The sequence below is a fragment of the Falco peregrinus genome, chromosome 1 (assembly GCF_023634155.1).
Source record: "Falco peregrinus isolate bFalPer1 chromosome 1, bFalPer1.pri, whole genome shotgun sequence".
Taxonomy (NCBI): Eukaryota; Metazoa; Chordata; class Aves; order Falconiformes; family Falconidae; genus Falco; species Falco peregrinus.
In genome coordinates, this window is record NC_073721.1 from 97,889,002 (window position 1) to 97,911,058 (window position 22,057).

General features: G+C 39.0%; 1 protein-coding gene across 5 annotated transcripts in view; it reads left to right on the forward strand.

Annotated features, from left to right (window-relative positions):
• Positions 1-21,814, forward strand: part of KIAA0586 (KIAA0586 ortholog) — a 73,262-nt gene extending 51,448 nt beyond the window's left edge. For all 5 annotated transcript variants that reach the window (XM_055800599.1, XM_055800595.1, XM_055800606.1 and 2 more), the window contains 2 exons: positions 16,706-16,771; positions 21,419-21,814. In XM_055800599.1, coding sequence (XP_055656574.1) covers positions 16,706-16,771; positions 21,419-21,564 — 212 coding nt within the window. In that variant the 3' untranslated portion in view covers positions 21,565-21,814. The remainder of the gene's footprint in view (positions 1-16,705; positions 16,772-21,418) is intronic.
• The last annotated feature ends 243 nt before the right edge of the window (positions 21,815-22,057 follow it).

Sequence of the window (22,057 nt, forward strand, 5' to 3'; positions counted from 1 at the left end):
ATATACACATGATAGAGCTTTCTTTTGTTGTTGAAAAAATTTTTGTGGTCTACAGTGAACATGTGTTTTTACTGAAAGAAAGTTGATTGATATCTTCTAATGAAAGTTGAAGTTCAGTAGGACTGTTAGACTATCATGCCTGAAAGGGTAATGTCTCCTCAAAGTTACAACTGAAAATAAAGCCTGAACGTATTATTAATTGAAATGTGTGCCTTCTCTAGACATAGTGGAGACAGTGGTTTGAAAACATATATTTGTAGTATATAATATACATGCATGTATATTTTTGGCTTTATAATACCCTTTAATCTTTGTACCATTCTTTCATATATCTTCATAAATTTAATATGATAATAATTATTGCGGTTGGTGAATGCACATATTTCCAGAATACAAGCATTTTCAGGCTTACATCAACATGATTCAGAATTTTTAAATTAAAATGAAAGAACAGGTGGCAATGCTTGACTGCAGAGCATTTTTGAACTTTAATATGAGCAGCTCAGAACCAAGAGGTAGATGTATCTTCACTTAATTATTTTTCTGTAGCGCAGACTTTCAGAATGTGACCTAGAGAGCACAACTTCATTATAGTAATTCCGTTTTCTCTCCAGCTAGTGAGTTACATTCAGGCAGCCAGAAGTACATTGGAAAGTAATACTGGGACACTAAGCAATTGGCTTTGTTGCCACAGAGAGATTGCACAATTGCTTGTGGGAGGAGGTGATCTGTGCAATAAATTAATAAAAGGGCAAGAAGCCCTTAAAACAATCTGTTTAAAAAAGAAAGCTTCCAGAATCCCTGTTCGGTGTTGAAATTGGGCTCCTTATGTGTTAACATTGACATTATGCTGTACTGAGAATCGTAATACTGAAAATATGGTTATAACTAAATTCTTCTTTGCCTCTCTTCTTCAGCCAGGAATTGCTCTGAGTTAATTGTTGGGTTATTTTGTCTTTAAACTATTGGGCATGAGGCAAATCTCGTAACAGATGCTTCAAGAAAGGAAGGTGAGGATAAAGCTAAAGGTTTTTTTTTTTCTTGGAACTGGAACTGTTTTGGTCAAACTCGTAACACCTATTCTACAGAAAGTTTACTTTCTCCTTAACATCGTGCTGTTTAAAGGCTTTTGCTAAAGGCTGTCCATACCACCCTGAAAACAGCAGCTAGTGAAGCAAAATGGAGTTATTTTTTTCACACTGTAGAGAGTGCCATCACAACCTGAGAGGTAGGAATTACTTTGCATAGCCTACATTGCTCCCTGAATTTGACTGATTTCTGAGAGGAGATAATGGAAATTAAAATAATGAAGTCACTTATCTATAATTATAGCATTTTTTCAAGCAAATGTTCTGTTAGAGGCTTGTGTAAGTTTATCAGTGCTTCAGAGCTCTTGCTTCTGATCTATTTTGACTCTGGTTTTCCTATACAGTTACCTCCCCGTGCTATCAGATGCCTCACTGACATAATTCAGTTAATATATTTTACATTCGGGCAAGTCAGGAAATGCAAAGCTGCATTTCCCGCAGAAACTCTCTTTTCTGTGAGTAGTCATTAGCTTTTAGGTGCTCCAAGTGGTTTAGAACATCAGTTCTCAAAGAGTTTTCATTTGCTTTTTCTGCACGTGTTGATGGCAGTTCCATGGTAGCCCATGCATTAGAAAATATGCATCTGAGTAATAAGTATGCATTTTGCATAATATTCCCACTTAAAATCCTCAATAGCCACACTTGAGGGTTTCTAGTTTGAATTACTGTAAGTCAATATTTAGATGTATTACAGTACATTTGGAACGGGAGTTTTGAATTTCTTGGCTTTTGTAAATACTATTTATCTGTTAAGTGCCATTTATATCTATGGTCACTTCTTTTCTCACTGACTTCAGTTATTTTTCAGACAAAAATACTAAAACAGAAGTTTGATTTCTCATAGCTTAAGGCAAAGTCTTGTATAGAATTGTTACTGTAGACAATGATGTCCATCTGCTGTGGGTGTGTTCTGCTGCTTCAAGTTAGGGTCCTGAGAAACCAGGCACCAGGAACTACTGTGGATTTCATGGCACTGTGCACATCATCGCACCCATTCCCATAAGATCTCTTTCTGGGAAATGAATCTCCTAGATCTGTCATTTCTTCCCTCGCTTCCCCAAAAGTCCTGGACAGTAGGAACTACTAACAGATGAAGCATGAATCTCCTGGTATGTTTTTAGACTCCTAGAATGTCGATTTATTTTTTTGAGGCATCTAAATTAAATGAAATCCAAGTAATCAGATGGAGAAATGACAAACCACAAAACCCCCAATTTATACTTACAGAAAACTGTACCAAGCAGGCTCATAGAGCTTTGCAGTCTGAGGATTTCCTACTGACCGGCATGCTTGGGAAGTCGTCGTTCTCCTTTGGAGTCCAGTTCCACACTACAAATCACCTGGCCCTTTTCTTATGGATCTACATACGGATCTATGTGCATTAGGTTTTTGTTCACCTGGTAATTGTCTTCAACTTCTAAGAGGTTGAGAGTTAGTTCTCCTTTTACTGCTTGCCTCCTTAAATGGCACAGAGGGATGCAGCACCTCTCACTGCTGCAGTATTGTCAAGACATATCTCTGACCTTGTGCTAAGGCTTTTGCTGTGGAAGGTATGTGCAAAGGCAGAAAACTTCCCCTTTTAGTCTTCCCTTGGTGCCTATACAGAGGATGTTTTACACCCGTTATGAAATCTGCAGTTTTGTGGATCTTCAAGTTTCCCTTATACGGTCTGCATGAGAATGAACTTTTGTGCAGTGCTGGATGTGTGTATGGTTAATCTTTGGAGGGAAGGTATTTTGCACTTTTGATACAGTAAAAAGAATAAAGCAGGAAATTGTCCAGTGTAGGCTTAAGGAATGTCCCTGGTCAGAAGTTTTAAGTTCAGGAGGTGAGGCTGATACCTATAGCCCCATTGCTTGAGCAGGTAAAAGCAGTTCACAGTTGCTTCTTTCTCCATTTTGGTCTTATATTCGTCTTTAAAGTACACTTTGCTGAGGTTCATGGTGTATCCCTGTACCAAGTCCCTCCTATGATCTGTACACAGCAACAGGGATTTTCATGGAAATTCCAGCACCAGTTGGGTTTTTTCTGCAGAAAGAGAAAGAAAAACTTACTCAAACTGACGTGATCACTACTTAAAGGATTACTTCCTATGGAGACTGTCAAGTACTTTGATTTTTCACTTGTCTTTTTTCAGATTTACTGGGGCTCAAGGTAAATAACCAGAAAACTGATATGATTCCTTCTTCAAGCCTAGATTTTAAAGGATTGCAGGTGATCTAATCCAGTCAGTGACCTGTGGCATCCCTCAAAGTGCATTTTATATATCATAAACTAAAGTTCAGGGCAGTGACAAAATTGTAAGTTGAAAACCTGTGGTACTGTTGCATAAAGCATCCAATGTACATTCTGGATTTTGTACGTCCTTTTTCCCTCAGAATATCATGTGGTACCTGGTATGGGTGCCCGCTGAGCATCAGCCTTCTGTATCACATTGCGCAGACACCAGAGGGTTTTGAGGATCTTCTGTTCTTAAATGTAACTTAACAATGTAAAGAATGTTACTTCCGAATTTATTAGAATTTCTAAAAAAAAAAAATTGATTCATAATTGTATTTGCTTTTCAGACACTTGTGACTACCTGCTGGAACCAAAGCAGTCCAGACTGCTTTGTCTAGCTCTGCTAAGCACCACCACCTCATCCCTGCAATGCAGATTTTTCCATATTTTCCCTTTTTTTCCGCCTTCTTGCCAGTTTGGTGGGGGTTTTTTTGATGGATGGTTGGTTGGTTTGTGGTTTTTTGTTTGGTTTAGTGTTTTTGGTAGCTTGTGTCTCTAGGGGCCAGGCATATTCTAGGCAGAATTCTCATTAAGAGGAGAGTGCCTCTTCCTGCTGCATATCCACACTGAAGAGTTGGAATGTACCACCTGAGAGCCCTAAATTGCCATTTCCACTTTGGCAGTCTACCTTTGATCTTTCACCAGTTCCAGTTTCCAGTTGTATAGATCCACCTATTGTCAGCCCATCTGGGGACCAAGCCAGAATGTGGTACTTTTTCTTTTGTGTAAGATTCTCATGTGGTGAATCTGCTGAGTCGCGTGCATTGCAAGCAGGATATGGTCTTGATAGCAAGTATTATTAAATACAGTCTCGGACCTCTTGGACACTAACACACTCCTCACCAGTCTATTGAAATTGTTGTGCCAGAACAGTCTTTCTCACAGCCTGTGTAGGATTTGTAAACATGCTAGGATCTGGCTGAAGCAGCTTTGTATTGTGTATTATGATTTGTATGCACTTTTACAAACTTACAGTAATTGCTGTTGCCTTCATTGTAAAGAGCAAAAAATAAACACACACAATAAACCCTCTTAATGGGCACTGATCCCACTGGCGCTGGCCTTGAGTAACTGAATAAAAGCAGATGGTAGCAAGCTGACTAGGCTGACCTGCTTTCCCCTTTCATGCAAACATCGCTTATATAAGTGGGGGGGGACACACAAAAAATTAATGGGCTTGGGCAAGCCACCTAAGGACAGAGACTCCCCATGTACTTAATGCTTACATCAGCCCAAGGGCTCTTTCCAGTTAGCTCTTCTCTGGAGGGAGGTTTCTCACAAATTAGTGGTTCCACAGCTATGGGCCCATGGTTTAATAAGAAAGAACTGATGTGCATCTAGAAAGTAAGCCTGCTTAGCTGTTCTGTGGCCTCTCTGTTGTGGTAGGTCATGGAAAATGATCGGAATAGTCTCTCCTGAACTTGCTACTCGTTTACATGCATATAATTGAGTCTGAAATCCCTTTATACATCATCTTCTGTCACAGTGTTGTAAAGAGGCATTCAATTTTGATGCTCTTGTACTACTTTAATTCACATGCTTATTTGTTAGCAGTGATAGCAAAAGAATTTAAATTGAGATTCCAAGGTATTCTAAAAGATGTGCCTCAGTATGTCACTGCAACAAGCTATGTTATAAGAAATAGCATTGTCTTTTTCTTATTCAGCGGAGTATTTGGTTGGAGTTACTACCTCCACGAGTATACTACAGCCTATGCCAGAGATTACAGCTTGCAAAGGCAGTTTCCCGAATAAGATACTTTTACACTCCTCAGTCACTAGCTTTTCCAGCCTGGTGCATCAGTGCCAGCTAAGGCTGGAGTCAGGAACCATTCCAGCTGTCTCAGGTAGACCTGCTGCCGATCTGGGTTAATTCAGTCAGCAGATGCACTGTAGAATCTTCTAGGGTGACCATCCTTACTGGGCTTAACAGTCATCTAAGTAGGCCTCTTATCTCACATTTCTTTTTTAGTGTGAAAGTTGTGTTTCTTTTATGAAAGACATCAGTGTCAGACGGGGAAGTCTTGATGCCTTTGGGTGCTGGCAACACATTGCATGGATACTGAATGCTGACAAGTGAAGACAGGGAGTATTACAAACACATATTTCAACTTGGAGAAACATATATAGTACTGTGATAGGAGAAATATAGGTTTTCTGTCTTCAGTATGTGCCGAGTTTGTTTTATTTTTATGTTTGGCGGGGAAGGCAGATGTTGCCCTTTATCATTCAGTGGCTTGTGCGTGTCTGAGAGCAATGCAGCAGAAGGGACAGCTTCTGCTTTCCCTGCTGCGTTGGTTTTGGTGATCCTTGGGCAGAGGCAGCTGGACTCCCTTCAGCTTTACCTGTTGTTAAAGAGCTCTCAATTCATCTTTTCTAAGCACTATATAAAAACGGGAAGGAGCCAGCTGTTTGTCTGGGGAGTGAGAAGAGAAATTACTAGAAGGAGAGTGTATACGCCAGATGGGGAGGTAGCTTAATGTGAGTGATGAATAACCCAGAGATTCTGACTGTCTGCCCCCAAACCTTTTTATAAAAGAGATGGGGAATTTACAAAAGCTGTCATTCTCAGCTGTTAAACATTTTTCTTTTTCTTTTTTAATGCTTTGCAAAGTTTTGGACTGCTAGCAGAGGCGAAGCATAGCTGTAAAGTTATTAATAAAACCTAACTGGCCAATAAAGATGGATATTTAGATGATTGGTGTCCACAGTCAAATTGTGATGTTATTTTTTTAATTTTACTGCTTATTATATTGTGAAATGGCTTGACTTACAGGCAGTTTTCACACTCATGAACTGTGTCATTACTAGGTACTTTATTTGCTTATTTTTCTAGATACTTTAGGAATAAACAGACCTTCTACTTCATGCAGTGAAGAGAGGCCAGGTTTTTCCAGCACCACCTTCTCAATACAGTAATACAAAGACTGCCTATAATTAAATATAGATATATGTTTCCAGTGCCCCTGTGATTCGTTTCTTAAGACTAGGAGCCCAGGAAACTTTCAAGTAAGGTGACAGCATAGAGTGAATGTTACCTAGGATGTCTTCCAAATGAAGAATACTATATAAATACTGGTAACGCTGCTCTTTGATAACATGCTGATTTTGAGAAATGCAGTCTGCCAAAGTAGCTTGTTTCTTAAAAACAGGGTATGGACTGGTAAGTGAAGATTAAAATTGTCATGCGTGACCTGTTCCTCACTGCTGATGTTGCATATGGGACTGCATTTTGTAATAGCGTTGAATAACGTGCAAATGTAAAACTTTGTTAACATTTTCATCTTCTGTAAAACTAATTTTGAAAGTAAAATACAACAAATTCTCGTCTCTGAAATGTGCAAATGTGCTTTTGGTGACTGTGTTTGCAAGGAACAGTAGTAAATGATGGAGATGGGTTACGTTTTGTCTGTGGACTACTGTGTTCTGTTTTTTATCACAAATGCTGTCATTCAGGATAAAAACCCCTACATCTAGAAAAACTTACTTTAGATTTAGAACCTTTGTATCTGTGTTGTCATTCTCTAATCTAAAACATGGTTTGCTTTTAAAGAAGGAAGAACTGTTTTTAAGCACAGTTCTAAACAACCTGAGTGAAAGTTGTTGAGTGTGACACAAAATATGTAGCAGTTCTGTAAAAAGCGTCCATTCCCCCCCAGTGCTGCTTTGGTGGTGGGGAGGTCAGTGTTTCTTTTTGTGTATGGCATGACTTTGACTTTCTATAACTCTTTTAATACCAGATAGGCATGTCATTTTACTACAAAATAGTACATCAACCATATGCGAACAGTGAAAATGTGTATCTCATATTTGCTGAATCTGGTAGAATTGCATTTATGTTTTGGCTCAGAATTATGCAATCAAAGCAAGTTAGACTTAATATGGGATGATCTGCTGACCCTCATCCTAACTCAGGTTGTTACAGTAAAGTAATAATCTCAGGTTTCATATTGTGGCCTTGTTTTGTGCACTGTACATATTGCAAGAGTTAGGCAGAGCTGTGTGTGTTTGAGGACAATATAACAGCTGCAGTTTCTGTCCTTGTCAGGCCATTGTATCTTCAGTAGAAGTAAAAAGCATGGAATTTGCTGGCAGTTGCTTAAAGATTTCTGGGGGTTTGGGTGGTGTTTTTTTTTGTTGGTGTTCTTTTTTATTTTGTTTTTATAATCCTAAAATCATAATTACAGATCTTGAGAAAATTGTTTTATTTACTTAACAGCTGCCATTGTGCCCTGTTACATAAGTCAAAATTATAAATGGGAAATATTTACTAGTTTGAGTTACAGTGTAAATACACGATTAACTTCTTACAGTGCATGTTGCTTATTTCAATAATTGGACCCACTCCTAGAGACAGGCAAGCAGGGAGATTACACAGGGAGTGCTGAAGATGAAGCTTCCTTCCTGATTAAAAAAAGAAAGAGAGAGAGAAAAAAACCGAAAGGGGGGAGCAGTTTCCTGTTGGAGCCCTCACTTTAAGGGAGGCTGGGCACCCTGCCTCCTCCTGCTCCAGCTGGCCTTTACATGCTGTCCTTTGTGGAGGCGTTCGCTGACGAATGATGTCCAAAACCATATTTACAAGAGCAGTTGGAGTTTGTCTGTACAGGCAGACCTGAGATTTAAAGAGGTTTTTGCTCCTTTCTCATCTGCTTTTAAATGCAAGGCCACAATAGCCCGTATCTCTGATGTTAAGGCTTGATAAAGGCTGTTCTGTTTCTAAGGTGCCTAATCTTGTAGAAACAGCCTAATGAAAAGATTCAAACCAAAATTTCAGCTCTATGTAAAAAAATGTTTTCTGACCTCAATATATATGATGTGAAAAAAGAATAATAGCAGCACTGCAGGCAAAATTTCTGCCACGATGTGACAACCTACTCCTTCATCAGAGGTTTCAAGAATTTGGCTGCGCTTTTGGAAATAAGCCTCATGATTCTGCCAGAGAGATGTTTTAGCTCAGACAGCATGCAGCACACAACGGCTTTGTTGGAGTGTTGGCTCTGTGCTCATGGCAGGAAACTGAAGTAAAACCTTACTTTTCTACCTACGATATGTGGTGGTTGTTTTGAATTCAGCAGACTGTATTTTAGTCTTTTTTTTCTTTTTCTTTTTTGAAGTAAAACCATGCTCACAGGCTTGAGAACCACTGCAGCTAAAAGCTAGAACCACTTAGGATGACAATTAGAGCCTGACTCTATACTTCATTAATTCAGTATGGTTTTTTTGCTTTCTTTAGGGACAAACTCCCTTGCTCCGTCTGACCAGTGTGGGCTGTTAAATGAGAACCATACGTTCAGTTCTTTAACCCAGCTGCTTTTTGCCAGTCTGCATGGAAAGTGAAGCAGTTGCAGAGAAGAGTAGACTTAATGTGTATCCATCATAGGTCTGGGATGATATGTTGAGGAGATGTTTACATGGTGCAACACTGCTAGCTCAGATGAACTAGCCATCAAGCAGCCTCCAGAAGGAGTGAAGCTCAGGGGATATGTGGTGGTGTGCTAAAACTGACAGGTCCCAGGACAATGTGATTTCAGAAGGCATCCAGGACATCTGCATGTCACTGCACTTTGTAGACATACTTGCTTGGGTATCCAAGTATGTGACTGTCTTTCAGAGTGTGCCATCCAACCATTCACACTCGTGTAGAGCACTGCAGTGCAGAGCCTGCCAGAGGGAGTATTTTGAAATATATGAAAAGAAAGTTCAGATGTTTTTTGTCTGTGAGTGAAATTGCAGAAGGCCCTTAGAGGTCTGACTTATTGTGCAATCTCTGTAAGTAATTTGTAATCAAAATACCTTTGCACATGTCACTTTCATATTTCCTGTAATAAAACAGCAAGAGCAATTAAGATTTTGGACCATAATCTTCTACAAGCTTCTAAAATGAATGGGTTGGGGATTTCTTGAGTTATGCTTAAATAGCCAATTTTAAAATTTTAGATTGCTTAAAAATAAGTTTGGTAATAGGTATTTTAATAGATTTTTAACTGTAGCCTAACAATCAAAACTCTTACGTGGTGACCCAATTGATCGGCGGTTTACTTATGAAAAAAATGAAGTAAAACAACAGAAGAACTTTCCACAAAACTGGAAGACGTCTATACTTTGGTAACCCAGCATGTGACCTACTGGGCTTTATGCATTTCAAATCAAAAAGAATCAGTACATATACTGCCATATGCATGCAAATGTGTCTAATGACATACTGTGTGCTCTGTATCTGTGATGTTGTTCTGGCAAGGTTCAGAAAGTTGTCTGTGGTCTTGGCATTCTTCAGGAAACATTAGATTAATATAGCTGCCGGTGTCATACAGGTTTTTTTCTTGTTTAAGTAGGTGTGTGAAGGCTGGTGCTACATAAATTAATTATACGGAAGACTTTGGAGGAAGAAGGGGCTTGTAAACGAGACTGAAATTAATGAATATAAGAATTAGAAATCAAAACTTTATGTTTAGTCTGAGGAGAAACAATTCCTTAAACCATAACCACATGGCTGTTTCTTGTTTGCATCAACTCTGGTTGACTGTTATTGTCTTCTGTTAATTCTCTGGGGCAGTGGCCTGACTTTGTTGAATGAGCCAATTGTTTTCCTTTGTGTTGCCCATCAAGTAAGTCCCCATCTGGTTTGTATCAGACTGTTTTCACAGCCAACAACTGCTGCCTTTTCTATATCCTGACACTTAAGGGCCCCATGCTATCAAAGCATTGCTGTGATAGCCTGTCTGGCTGGGCCCATACAGCTGTGCCTTGCAGCTTGAAACTATTACCCAAGTAATGGTAACTTAGAACTTGAACTGGCTCTTATTCCCATTGGTGTCGTGTGTACAGTGAACAGAATGCATTTTTGTTGAACTCGGTGTTCAACAAAAAATTCTTTAAAACTCTCAGTTTATATGATTGGTTAGTTTTTATTTTCTGCAGCTTCCTGTATTTAGAGGCAGTTTTGTGTTCTGAAACATTAATGAGTACAAGACAAGCAATATTTGTTTAAGGCACTATTGTTATTACTTACTTTTATGGTACATTAAAGCTCAATAAGTGAAAATTAAACAAGCAAATGATTCTTAATGAGCATTTTTCTTATCAGATTTAGAATACGTTTCCAGGAAACTTTCTGTGCATGATAAACATAGACTGTGTAAATGATGCTACACCTTGGCTACTACACTACTCGCTTTCCAAGTGGCTGTCTTAAAAATACACAGCCATGGACAACAAGTCTGTGTTATCCTGTTCATTTCTCCTCTGAAGGAATAGGGAAGGATTGGATAACTCTGTAACCTGGGCAATAAAACTGTGTTACAGTTTGCATTACAGAATCACTGAGAGTCCTCAGGCATGGTCCAGGCCCCTTTCTGCCAGGCTTCCTACATGGGTAGGAGACAGTCCTGTTCTGAGAGACCTTGCAACGTGTACATTCCCTCCCTCCAAGATCTAAAAAACCCCAGCATTGCATCAAGTAACAGTGACATTCAAATGTTGTCTTGTGTAAAGAAAGACAATCTTTAAGCATTTGTTCTCTTCTGCTCTTGTTTAGGCCACGGAACTCTCAGTGACAGAGTAATGATGAGGGGAAACATATTCCCCAACTTGTATGTGTGTTGAATTTTAAGTGTATTCTGGACTCAGTTCTTTTACGATATTTGAGAGAGGTAGAGAAAGAAAATAATGGATAATATTTTTTATATTTCTGGTCTTAATGTGAGCGTGTGCAAGAAGCTGCTAGAAAGCAGATTGATTTATCTAGTACTTGCAGAGTACGTGTTCTTGGACTTGAGAGTGCATGTGTATGTATGTAATGTGAATGAATTTGCTTCAGGTAAAATACTGGGGAGCCAGTAAATTCCATGACACACATGAGATAAGATTTTTCTTTTGCCTTTTTGCTTTTCCTACTGATACACACAGAAGTCATTGCAGCAGATTAGGATTGTGCTAAATAATTGGGTTTATGACATTGTCGGGTATATAGGGAGGGTTTGTAAAAGCTGCTTTCTTAAGGAGCTTTCCATAATTGCTCTTCCTATGAACCTCATACAGCTCCTAAATTCAGGAGTTGCAGGGTGTGCTTAAGAGTGTTGAACAGACCCAGCCGTCTGTGCCATTCACCTGCAGAAGTCGTGTCCCATCAACACGCAGTAGCCCACACCTCTGCAAGGACGCCGCTCCCACATACGCTGACTGGATTTCCAGACACTCTCCTTTGCAGTACAGATTTCCCTGTATTTTGGCCAGGAATATTTAAACCCAGACAACTGATAGATGATTTACATTCAGGCTGCTTACAAGCGTATATTAATAATACTTGTGGCCCAAAGCAATGAAGGAAGCTATTGATGAACTGAGTGCAAACCAGGCCTGGCACCAACAGATTGAACTGGGAAGAGTGAATGTCAGAGAGCTGCAATGCTTTCTAAAATAAGTTGGCGGTAGATACTAGGAGTAGTCACCATCGGTTCATACAGCCAGTGTTCAAAATTTCAGCTTGTGTATGTGTCTGTGCGCACGGCTTCAGAGGCAAAGAACATCTGCCCAAATGAGAACCTAACATAAACAAGTAATGTTCAGTGTCTTGGAAGGCACTGCTTGACTGCTGCTCAAAGATTCGTGCAGAGCAGCTCTTGGGTTGATAACAACAGGTGTTGGTTTCACTATTGCTGCTGTGGAAGTGTTGGTTGTTGCTGGGAGCGGTGTACGGTGTTTTCCCTGCTTCTTATAGCAATTAGCAGAGATAGAGCTGTGCATCATATTAAAATCAGTAGCGATGTGCTCGAGGGAGAGTTAAGAAAGTGATGTAGTGCGCTGAATATGTAGCATAGATGTAATGCAGAGCAGTAAGTTTCTGCAGTTCATTTATTCTGCTGATTTAGAGCTCAGATTCACCCAAGTATTGCAAAGGAATTTCGTTTTTACTCTTCCTCCTGTAACAGGCCAAGGTTCTTGGATTGTTTATTGTTTGGGTTTTTTTACAAGGAGGAATGCATATCTCTATTGCACAAAGTTTAAACATTTAAGTTTTTAACAAATTTTAAAAATGCACAGGATAAAAACATATCTTTACTCAGGCATTTCCATGTTTCTATTCCAGACGTGAAATTGTAGAGGCAGTGTTACTTGTCATCACACTGGACACTCATTTCAAGAGAATGCTTAGACATTCTTTGGCAGGATAGGGTCTGAATGCTTACCTAACAGCGGTCTCCCAGTAGATCTTCCAGTAAAGACATTTAATATTTTCCTTATTTGAACATATACTTACTTATGTAAATTACTACAGTATTCCTTCTGAACTAATAGAAAAATTGCTTGCCTCTCTGAACTTCCTAGAATTGCGTATTCCTAATATATTTTTCAAAGTTAGTTGATATGCACAAATGGTAAGATCTTTAGTGGCCATCCTCTGCTGTTAAACAAATGGCTCTAAAGGAGGTATTTTTAACAGGTTTGTGGGCATATGTGCTAGAAATGTGTGTAGGGACATCCTAGCATGCATTAGAATGCATCACTTGAAAATGCTAACTGTATATGGCTGGGTTTGTTCTGTCTTGTTTTGTTTTTTCCTGGGGAAAACATTCATCATCTCCTTTTTAAAAGGTGTAATTACAAAAATTGAGTAATTGTGCTGTACGTATAAGCATTTAAATATGCCAGGTCTTTGTAATGATAGTACAGTAATAGGAGTCTTGGCAAACTGTTTCCATACGGAGAATCCTATGACTTTGTGGGTGAAAATCATCAAAACAAATGCGTAAGGTCATGTGAATATTCTAAGTTTTCAGAGTAGAGAAGTACAGCTATTTTGTTCGTGGTCATCCAGAAAAAACTTGTTATTTGAACAGGGGGGTTTATGCTAATTATATCTTATTTCATTTTTACTATAAGAATGCATTTAATGACTCCATCATGTGAGAAGAGTGAGTTTGCAATGAGAAAATTCTACCCTGCAGCAGTGCTCTTTAGTCAGTGCAGTACAGAGAATTTTCTGTTTGCTTCCTGATGCCCGTCCCCTAGCTTTCATTCAGATCTGGATGCAGGTTGCTGCCATGGCTGCAGGGGATGTAACCTCCTTGCCCAGGAAATCCTCTTGTCTGTTGGAGGGAGGGCTCATCAAGGTCTCCCCTCACGCTTAAGTGATAGAAAGTAGCTTTTCACTTCTTACACCGGTTCACTGAACATTGTGCTCTTACATTCCTAACAATTTTTTTCGTAGTCATGTAGCTGAGGAGTTAATATGGCTGGATAGTGTGCAGGGCTTGGTAAGCATATGCAGTGCAAGCATCGCTGTAGATAACACGCTCAGTCTTGACTTGCAACATACTGAACCTGTCTGATAAGTAAAGGTTGTCATATGTCCATCCCGAGTGATATGGACAGCCATGCATCACAGACTGCATAAGGGCAGCATGTTGGAGTAACTGTTGTTGGTAATTAACTGCCTGGGCCAAATCGATCTAAAGGCAGGAGGAGACTCCAGAGTAACCCAGTATGTGTCCCGTCCAGTACGCTAATTTACAAAAGAATATCATTTGCTCAGGGGATCCCCTCATTGGGACACCCATCGTCATTTTAAGCGTGAACTGGAAAGATGTGCATTTTCAAACTCACTGCAACCCTAATTTATGATAAAATATCATTGAATTTGACTGTTCAACTATAATTACTTGTGTAAATTATTTTTTAATTATTTTAAAATAAAAACAGGCCATGTAAGTTTTAAAAATTAAGAAGACGCTTTGATTTATTTTTTTTTTTAGTACTTGCCACTCCCCGTGTAGGCTATGAGTGCTATTATGTCTAGCACTGTGGTACTATGTAGATAAGCTGGAGGCAGTATTGCTGCAATTAATACTTTTAAGATTATGAGGTCTCAGTGGAGCCAGTCCTACTGCTAGGATTGTAGTGAACGATTCTGCATCCTGAGGGAAGTCTGCATAACTTTATCTTAGAATTTAGTGTGAATTCCCACTATCAGTCATTCAAGTTCTTTTTTTTTTGGTTGGGTTTTTTTTTTTTTGGGGGGGGGGGGGTTGGACCTTTTTTATTTTGCTTCAGATACTGGCAAAAAAAAAAAAAAGTCTTTTGGATCCCCAAACCTGAAGGTGTGAATAGCAGACCTGAATATATTATACAAGCGTACTTTTAAAATTACCTTCCTGTCCACTTGCCTGTTAGATTTTGCAGAAAATGAGAAAAAGTTTGCTATGTAGGTGATATTTAGTTTTACTGAATAAATAAAACATTAATTACACGATTAGATGGCAGTTTTTTAATTATCGCTTGTCAGATTCTCCTGATTCCACCAGCTGTTTACCTGGGTTGTCTCTTGTGGATTTAAAGATTACTTCTCCCCCCAGCCTTTGCACAAGATACACGTTTTCCTGGTGCTTTTCAAAGACACTGGACCAGTAATGAACCAACTCCTCCTCCTTTTTTGCTTTGAAATAGAAGCCGCTGCTTCAAGGTTTACTGCAGACTTCTCACTTCAGTTCTCCTGAAGAAAATGGTTGCAGTCAAGAAATGGCAGTGCTTAAAAGTTAAGAAAAGAATGTTTGTTTCTAGCCAATTCAATTGCACATCCAAAAATCACGGGCATCTGTATGGAAAAATCAAATTGACTTTTAATACTTCCTCTTAGTATAAATAATTGTTGTAGTTATTTGGAAAGATCATTACACATCTTTTGGAAGTGATTTGCTGGGAAACAACAGCAGGAGTTGTAGCCAAGAAATGTACTTGTTAGGCAATGATATATTCTACAGAGCAAAATATGCCAGATCTGAAGGAGCAGAGTAGATTTCAGGCACCAAAAGGGAATATTTATTTAGTAAACTCTGCAATCTCATTCCTAGATGTTTTTAGAGCTGCTTTCTCTCTGCCCTTCCCTATTGGTCTCTGTGTTAGGACTTTGAAAAATCTGGTTCTAGTTTATTTTATGTATTTCTAGTTTTTGTTCTGTTTAGTGTTGCTATTGGTGGGAATATAGCATATTTTGGAAAACCACTGAACCTTGAACTCAAACTTGAGAGGAGGAAAGATAATTTTCAAATATTCTCCTTTGAAAAATTTGTTAGCATGCTTAGCCTGTGTCCCACCCTCCTTTACTGACTCCCGATCTGAATTTATTTTCTTTTTGGAAATATTTCTAGCTAGGATATACATTAGGGTTTAAACAAAAAAAGAAAAGCCTGTGTGTGTGTATGCATGTTTATTTTCTGTGTGCTTGTATGCACAGTTTCTGTAAGTACATTACACCATGGGAGGGTGGAATTTGCCAAGTTTAGGTCAAAACTTGAGCTGAACTCATACTATATAGTTTTCTGTCTCCACTGGTGTCTGTGGTCCACTTACGGAGGTTTATGAGTTGGCTGAAGCCTTTGAGAATGAAACTGTGTTTTTTCAACTCAAGCAGTAGACTCATGCTTTTAAATCCAGACATTTTTGGCTGAAGTCCTACAGATGTCAGTCCGTTTCTGTAAAACAACTGAAGTGTTTTAATTGTGAATCTGGCCCTTTCATGTAACTCAGCCCTAGAAATCTGGCCTAAGTTTGCCTAGAGTCGTTTCTGTTTGTAGTGAAGTTAGGGGCAGTCTAGTTTTGAGTTACAAAACCAGAACAGCATACATTTGCCGAGCATCATGTTCTTGCTTTCTGTATTTCTAGACTAGTGGAAGGCAGCAGTCTGACCTGCAGCCAGGGGCCCTGTGCTTAGGAAAACATTTACACAATGGGAAGAGAGTCCCTACTCTAAAAAACACACATGCTTAAGCATTTTTGCTTTGTTTCTGGCAGAGCAGAGAAAGGACACCTTCTCCACAATACCATAAATACGCCTATGGATTCAGGGTGGCCAGGGCTAGAAGAATGTGGAGGAGCTATAATTTCTAATGAATGGAGAATAATTTTGTCCAGATGACTGGGTTATTTGATAAACTGTTGATGGTCCTGCTTATTCCTGAGAGTGTTGTATTCTTTACCATCTCAAGGGCATGTGTGACTAGTGCCTTACTATACCCACTTTCAATTGTATAAGCCATTAAATTCCAGAAGCGTTGAACTATGTAGCCGATACACCATGGTATAGCTAGACGTGAATCTGAACTGGAAATACTGTATGTAAGTATAATTAGTACCATGACATTGCTGTGTATTTTCTCCTTGCAGTGTAGCCTTCAGAATTGGTTACATCAAAATACGGATGTTTCCTATCAATATATGTCAGCCCAGCAAGTCTGGAATAATTTTGGTTTTGCCAAAAATGCTGCTGCTTGGGTTGCTCTCCTTGGTAACTTACCTGTACAACCATCTATGAAAATGACTGAGTTTTTCTTTGCTACTGTACAGATGTCCATGAAGACATGGATCGGACACACATTGGGACAAATACGTATCTCACATCTTTACTTACAGGTAAGAGGCACAGATAAAATGTTTGTACTGATAGCGATGCTGCTACCTTTGGACTTGCAGGTATTCTACTTTATAGTCATTACTGTAAAGAATTTCTGACAACTCTGCTTCCCAGCTAATGATCTTTGTAACTCCATCCCAGATACAAATCTTTTTTTGTAGGGAAAAAGCAAAATGAGGGAATGACACAGGGAGGGGAAAAAAAAGGCACATTCATTGAAGACTAAGATGCTGAGTTACAGATCTGCAGGTGCTGTGCTGTCCCTAGTGCTCTGAACACTTGAGATAATGCCATCTGGAGGAAGTTATTTGTTGGGGCAGGACAGTGTTTTAAACTTTGAAGTCAGTAATAAACAAAGTGAAGCAGCTGGAATCTGGCAGAAGAAGAAACAAGCCATTCATATCAACTCATGCTATTAAAAGAAAGAGAGCACTGCACTGGAGTTGTTTTTACATATGCTTGGAAGTTTATTCTTGCTCTGTAAGTTAGCTGCTCCGGTTGTTACATTAGAGAGTAGAGGGAGGATTGCTGGGGTGGTGATGTTGTTTGTAAATTTTAGGAAGTAATGTGTAGGTAATTACAGTAATTACAGTTCTGGTTTTATGCTGAAACAATAACTTAGGTCCTGATCCCTCAAACCCCTCCCTATTTGTTATCTTGAAGATAGCTTCTTTAACTTGCAAGATACAGGTCTGGTTAACCTCCGGATAGATTGGAAATAGAAGTTTTATTTCATGTATGAACACTGACTTGAAGGAGTTAAAGCACATGCTTTTTATTTGGCTTAAAAGTCAGACTTGTTTAGTCTTTTTATTTTGCCAAACAGAAAAATGTAAAAAGAAAGATTTAAACATTTTTCTTTGTTCTTATTGTTGCCATATGGTATTAGTAACCAAACCTCCCTTCAGTGTGTTTAATTCCTTTTCCATTTGGCATACTTTCATGATACACTTGTATGTAGCATACCCTCTGTGTGACGGTACCTCTTAGAGAAAAACTCCCTTCACAGGTCACCGGATGGTTGACACACCATTAATTTTTATGTTTCTGTTAAACAAAGATCTGGAAATTTAGTACTGTACATGAATTTGTTATAGATTGCCAAGAACAGGAAAAATCTCTAATCTGAAATCTGACCTTTTCCATCAGTGGGTCACCAAGATGTTTTCAGTCACTGTTCGGTTTCCACCAGTCAAGGACCCTTACACATTTAGTAAGAGTATCGGTTTTCACAGTTTATATGAATGTATTCTATTAGACGGTGACAATGAATCTGGAAAACTGGAGGTCACCTGAGGTCACACGTTCCGTTTATTGGATTTTAACAAGGAAATTTTTTATAAATACATCTAAGTACATGATTACAAAATCGTACTGAGTACTTCCAGAGCCTCTAAAGAGGGAAGTAAAATGTGTGAAGATTACCTGCCTTCCTACCCTGCACTGCTTTGTAAATGGAGGAATTTTCCATTCCATTTTTATGGCATATCGAAAGATTATAAGCACCATTGTAATTTGCATATTTGTGGTAGTGAAGAGCTCAGTGTTTAAGAGGAAACCACCTTAGTATTAGTTATGAATTGTTCTCTGATGGGGGGAAGAAATAAAATGGAATATTGCATTGTTAAAGAAGGAGCTGGCCAGGGACTATACAAGCACTATCCCTGATGTACAGCAAAAGGCAGATACAGACATCAGAAAATAACATATATGTGAGCAGGAATACAAGCAGTTAAACCTGTGTGCTTGTATTTGTGTATTTATTCACATACTCATCCCTATATGTATATATGGATGTATTTTATGCACTGTGCATACACGAGGTTAGATTAAGCAAAATGTAATAATGATAAAGCACATGTGAGAGTAATATAGTAATTGTATCTTTCAGCCAATGTAGAGTTTCAGGACTAGCAGATTTCTATACTGGAAAGTTAGTCAAGTAGAAGAATCTCCCATGTAGCTGAAATAGGATATCTGTCTTTTTTTTTACAGCTAAAGTGCTGAAAATCTAGGTTCTGTATTTTCTGTGTGCATTTAACAAAGTCAAAGACTTCAGATTTCTGCCTTTTAAAAAAGGGAAATGATTACTTTGGGTATTTTTGAGCTTATCTTTAAGGATATTTGGATAACTCAGGACCTGGTAACTTTTCTGTTGAGCAAGCAGGTGGAATTATTCTTCTAATTTTTCTGTTCTTTTAGCATTTTATATCTATCATAAAATTGAACTATAGTATGTCTGTAAAATATATTAAAGTATGTGTTAGGAAGAATGTAGACTAATATGATACTTTCTTTCAGCACCCCAGAATCAAACATTTGGGAAGTTACTACAGAGCCTTGGGATGAGGGAATATTCTCCCTGCACACACAAACTGCCTTTTTTTTTTTTTTTTTTTTTTTTTTTTTTTAAACAAACCTGAGAACAGCTGTTGAAACAGTGACATCATGGAATGTGACATGACTGTGGAAATTATTAACAAAGTCAAGCTTTGAAAGCATCAAACTACATGTAGTGTTGGAGAGTTGCTTTAACGTCTAGGATGATTTACAAAGTTTTCTTGGGCATGACACATTCATGCCTTTACTGTTTGTCAGCTTCACATCTACCCAAATAAACGCTTTGCTTTTGTTCGGTTCCCCTTCTGAATAACCAGGTTTTTATCATGCAAAAATGGCTACAGACTAAACTCATAGAAGTGCTCCTGGAAAAACAAAACACGTATGTTGCTCGCCCATCTTTTTGGTGTTACCATAAATGTGCTTTTGAATCATGTTCAGAAGATGTAGGATTTCTCACGTCATCTTACCGCTTGTGTGTTAGGTTTGCTCAGGCCCATGCTAACCCAAGCATTGGCAGCTGTGCTTTGTAGAGGAATTTGGGCTGGGGGTGATGAAGGCTGTCCAGCTAGTGAGGATAGTCTAGTGAAACTGTGGACAGTGCTAGCAAAGTGCATAAGCAGCTGTGGTGAGTGGGTGGTGCATTGATTCCCTGGGGACAGAAAAAGCGCTCTTGCCCTGCCTTCCTGAACAGCAAGAGGCTTGGCTGGCGCAGGTTGCTCCATGTACTGGCTTTACCATCTTTGGCCTCGTTCATGTTTCACTTCCTAGGCTGTTGGCTGCTGTTCTAGCATAAAAAACACTAGATGAATTTTTATTTTAGCAGTGGATTTTTGTTGTTTTAATTAGCCATTTGAAGCGTGCTTTGCTACAAGTCAGATGAAAGCAGATTACTACTACAGTGACGTAGTAGATAATTAACTGGGGTGAAATAAAGCCTAACTTCTTGGGTTTATTACAAAAATAGTGTTTTAATTACCTAGTCTATTACAGAGGAAGGGAGAATTGTTGTAGTTTACTGGAATAAGAACAAGCTCCAAGAGAGCCTTTGTTGTTGTGCACAGACTCATATATGTTTGTTGTGCTTGTAGCTGCTGCCCTTAAAGTAAATGTCCCAAGGACAGCTGAAATCTCAAAATGCTCTTGCTGTAGTTGGGTGAATGTTGTATCATTCATGCAATGCATTTCTCCTGTCCTCCTTCATTCTGTGCCTGTAGCCTGATTCATGTCTTGCTCCTCATGCTCCATAAATTGATTCATCTCACCTCCTTCCTCTGGCTAAATAAAGTAACTTTTGTCCATGATCTTTCTCCCTCCCCATCTTTGATATCAGTCTGACTACAGGTTGTTTTCTGCCCCTCCAGTGGTTCCCAGACAGGAGGACTTTTCAGCACTGCAGTGATCTTTCCCAGCTGCTAGCAGCCAGCGCTGCTGCAAGCTCTGTGGGACATGGCCCCCTCCCTCGAGGGGCTGCTGGCATGGTGGTGGCTGAGCTGTGCGGGGACTTGTCCCTCTCCTAGGATGTCCCACTTTTTGCAGGGTCAGATCACAAGAATGGGAAGTGGCAAGGTGCCATCTCAGACTTGCTGGAAGATAGACGTTGCTTGTAAAGTCCTGCAAGCCACATTTCCAGGGGGGAGGCTGTGTAAGTTTTCTCTTGAGTCTGTCAAGATTAAAAAAAAAAAGAGATACACCACAAAGAAGTAGCAAGAAGGACCTTTCATTTAGAGTCAGGGAAATGGGTTAGAGATAGGGAAGAGCTAAAACTTCTCACTTGTGTTTTGGGCAGCTGAAGCACTGATAGGGTGTTTTTCTCTGTAGGACTTGTAGCTTTTTATGCTTGCTTTGCTTTTTATGATTGTATATAGATATGTGGTCTTGAACAACCTGAATGTTTTCTAAGGGTTTGAATCAGACAGGCGTATGCATATAGATGGAATTCAGAAGTACTGTTAGTATCTACAGATGTCAGTTCATTTCTGTGGAAAACAGCAGTATACATGTTTGAAATTGTTCTGGGCCTACTGCGGGTTATATATATATGTGTGTGTATGTGTGTTCAGTATCTCTGTATGTAAATACAACCCAGTCTATATACGCACAGAAATTCATCCCTTTGTTACCTGATAAACAGAACTATGGTGGCTAAAACAGCACTCTCCAAAATGCCTCAAAGCTGTGGACGGTAAGGGTGCCTGTGTCTTTGTATTTCCATGGAGTGATGCAATATGGAGATGACTTCAATACAGTTTGTTTGTCACAGACAGCAAATAATGTGTTTTGTTCTGCTGTTTTTATTTTTTTAGGAGAGGATGCTGCCCCACATTTAAATTCATGTGTTTCTGCGGCAAAGTTGTCAGTGAAGCTGCCTTCCATGAACACAGATAAAGAAACACAGAGCGTGAGCAGTATACATGGCAATTCAGCTTCTTCAGGGACAGATACGTTTTAAAGCTTACAGCTTTTTATGACACTGTCTGAAGATTTTGTCATGGGTACATTTGTCTGCCTAGTGTGATAGTCTGGGCATTTCATCAAAATACCACTCTTTCAGTACTTTTTATTTGCTACTACTTTTCTTAGAACTTTGTTATGATTATAAATTTAGGCAATGATTCTATTTGTGACTATGTCAAATATTTTCAAGAAAATAAAATGCAATTTTTTCAGAATTGGTTAAGTCAGTAAAGGCCATTTAAATATTTGTTGTGTGTGCAGGTGAATGTGTAGGTGATTGGTATTAAAATTCATGGCAAAAGTCTGTCTCACTGATGGAAAAAAATGCTTGGCTCAATGTAATGTCAGTAGTGTTAAAATGTTGAACCAAAGGGAAATATATTTGAAACCAAAGTTTGTAAAGAAATTGTGTTTCTAGGTGTATTCAGAGCTTGTTCATCCTTAGAAGACTGCTATGACAAGGCAGTAATTCAAAATTGTACATACAG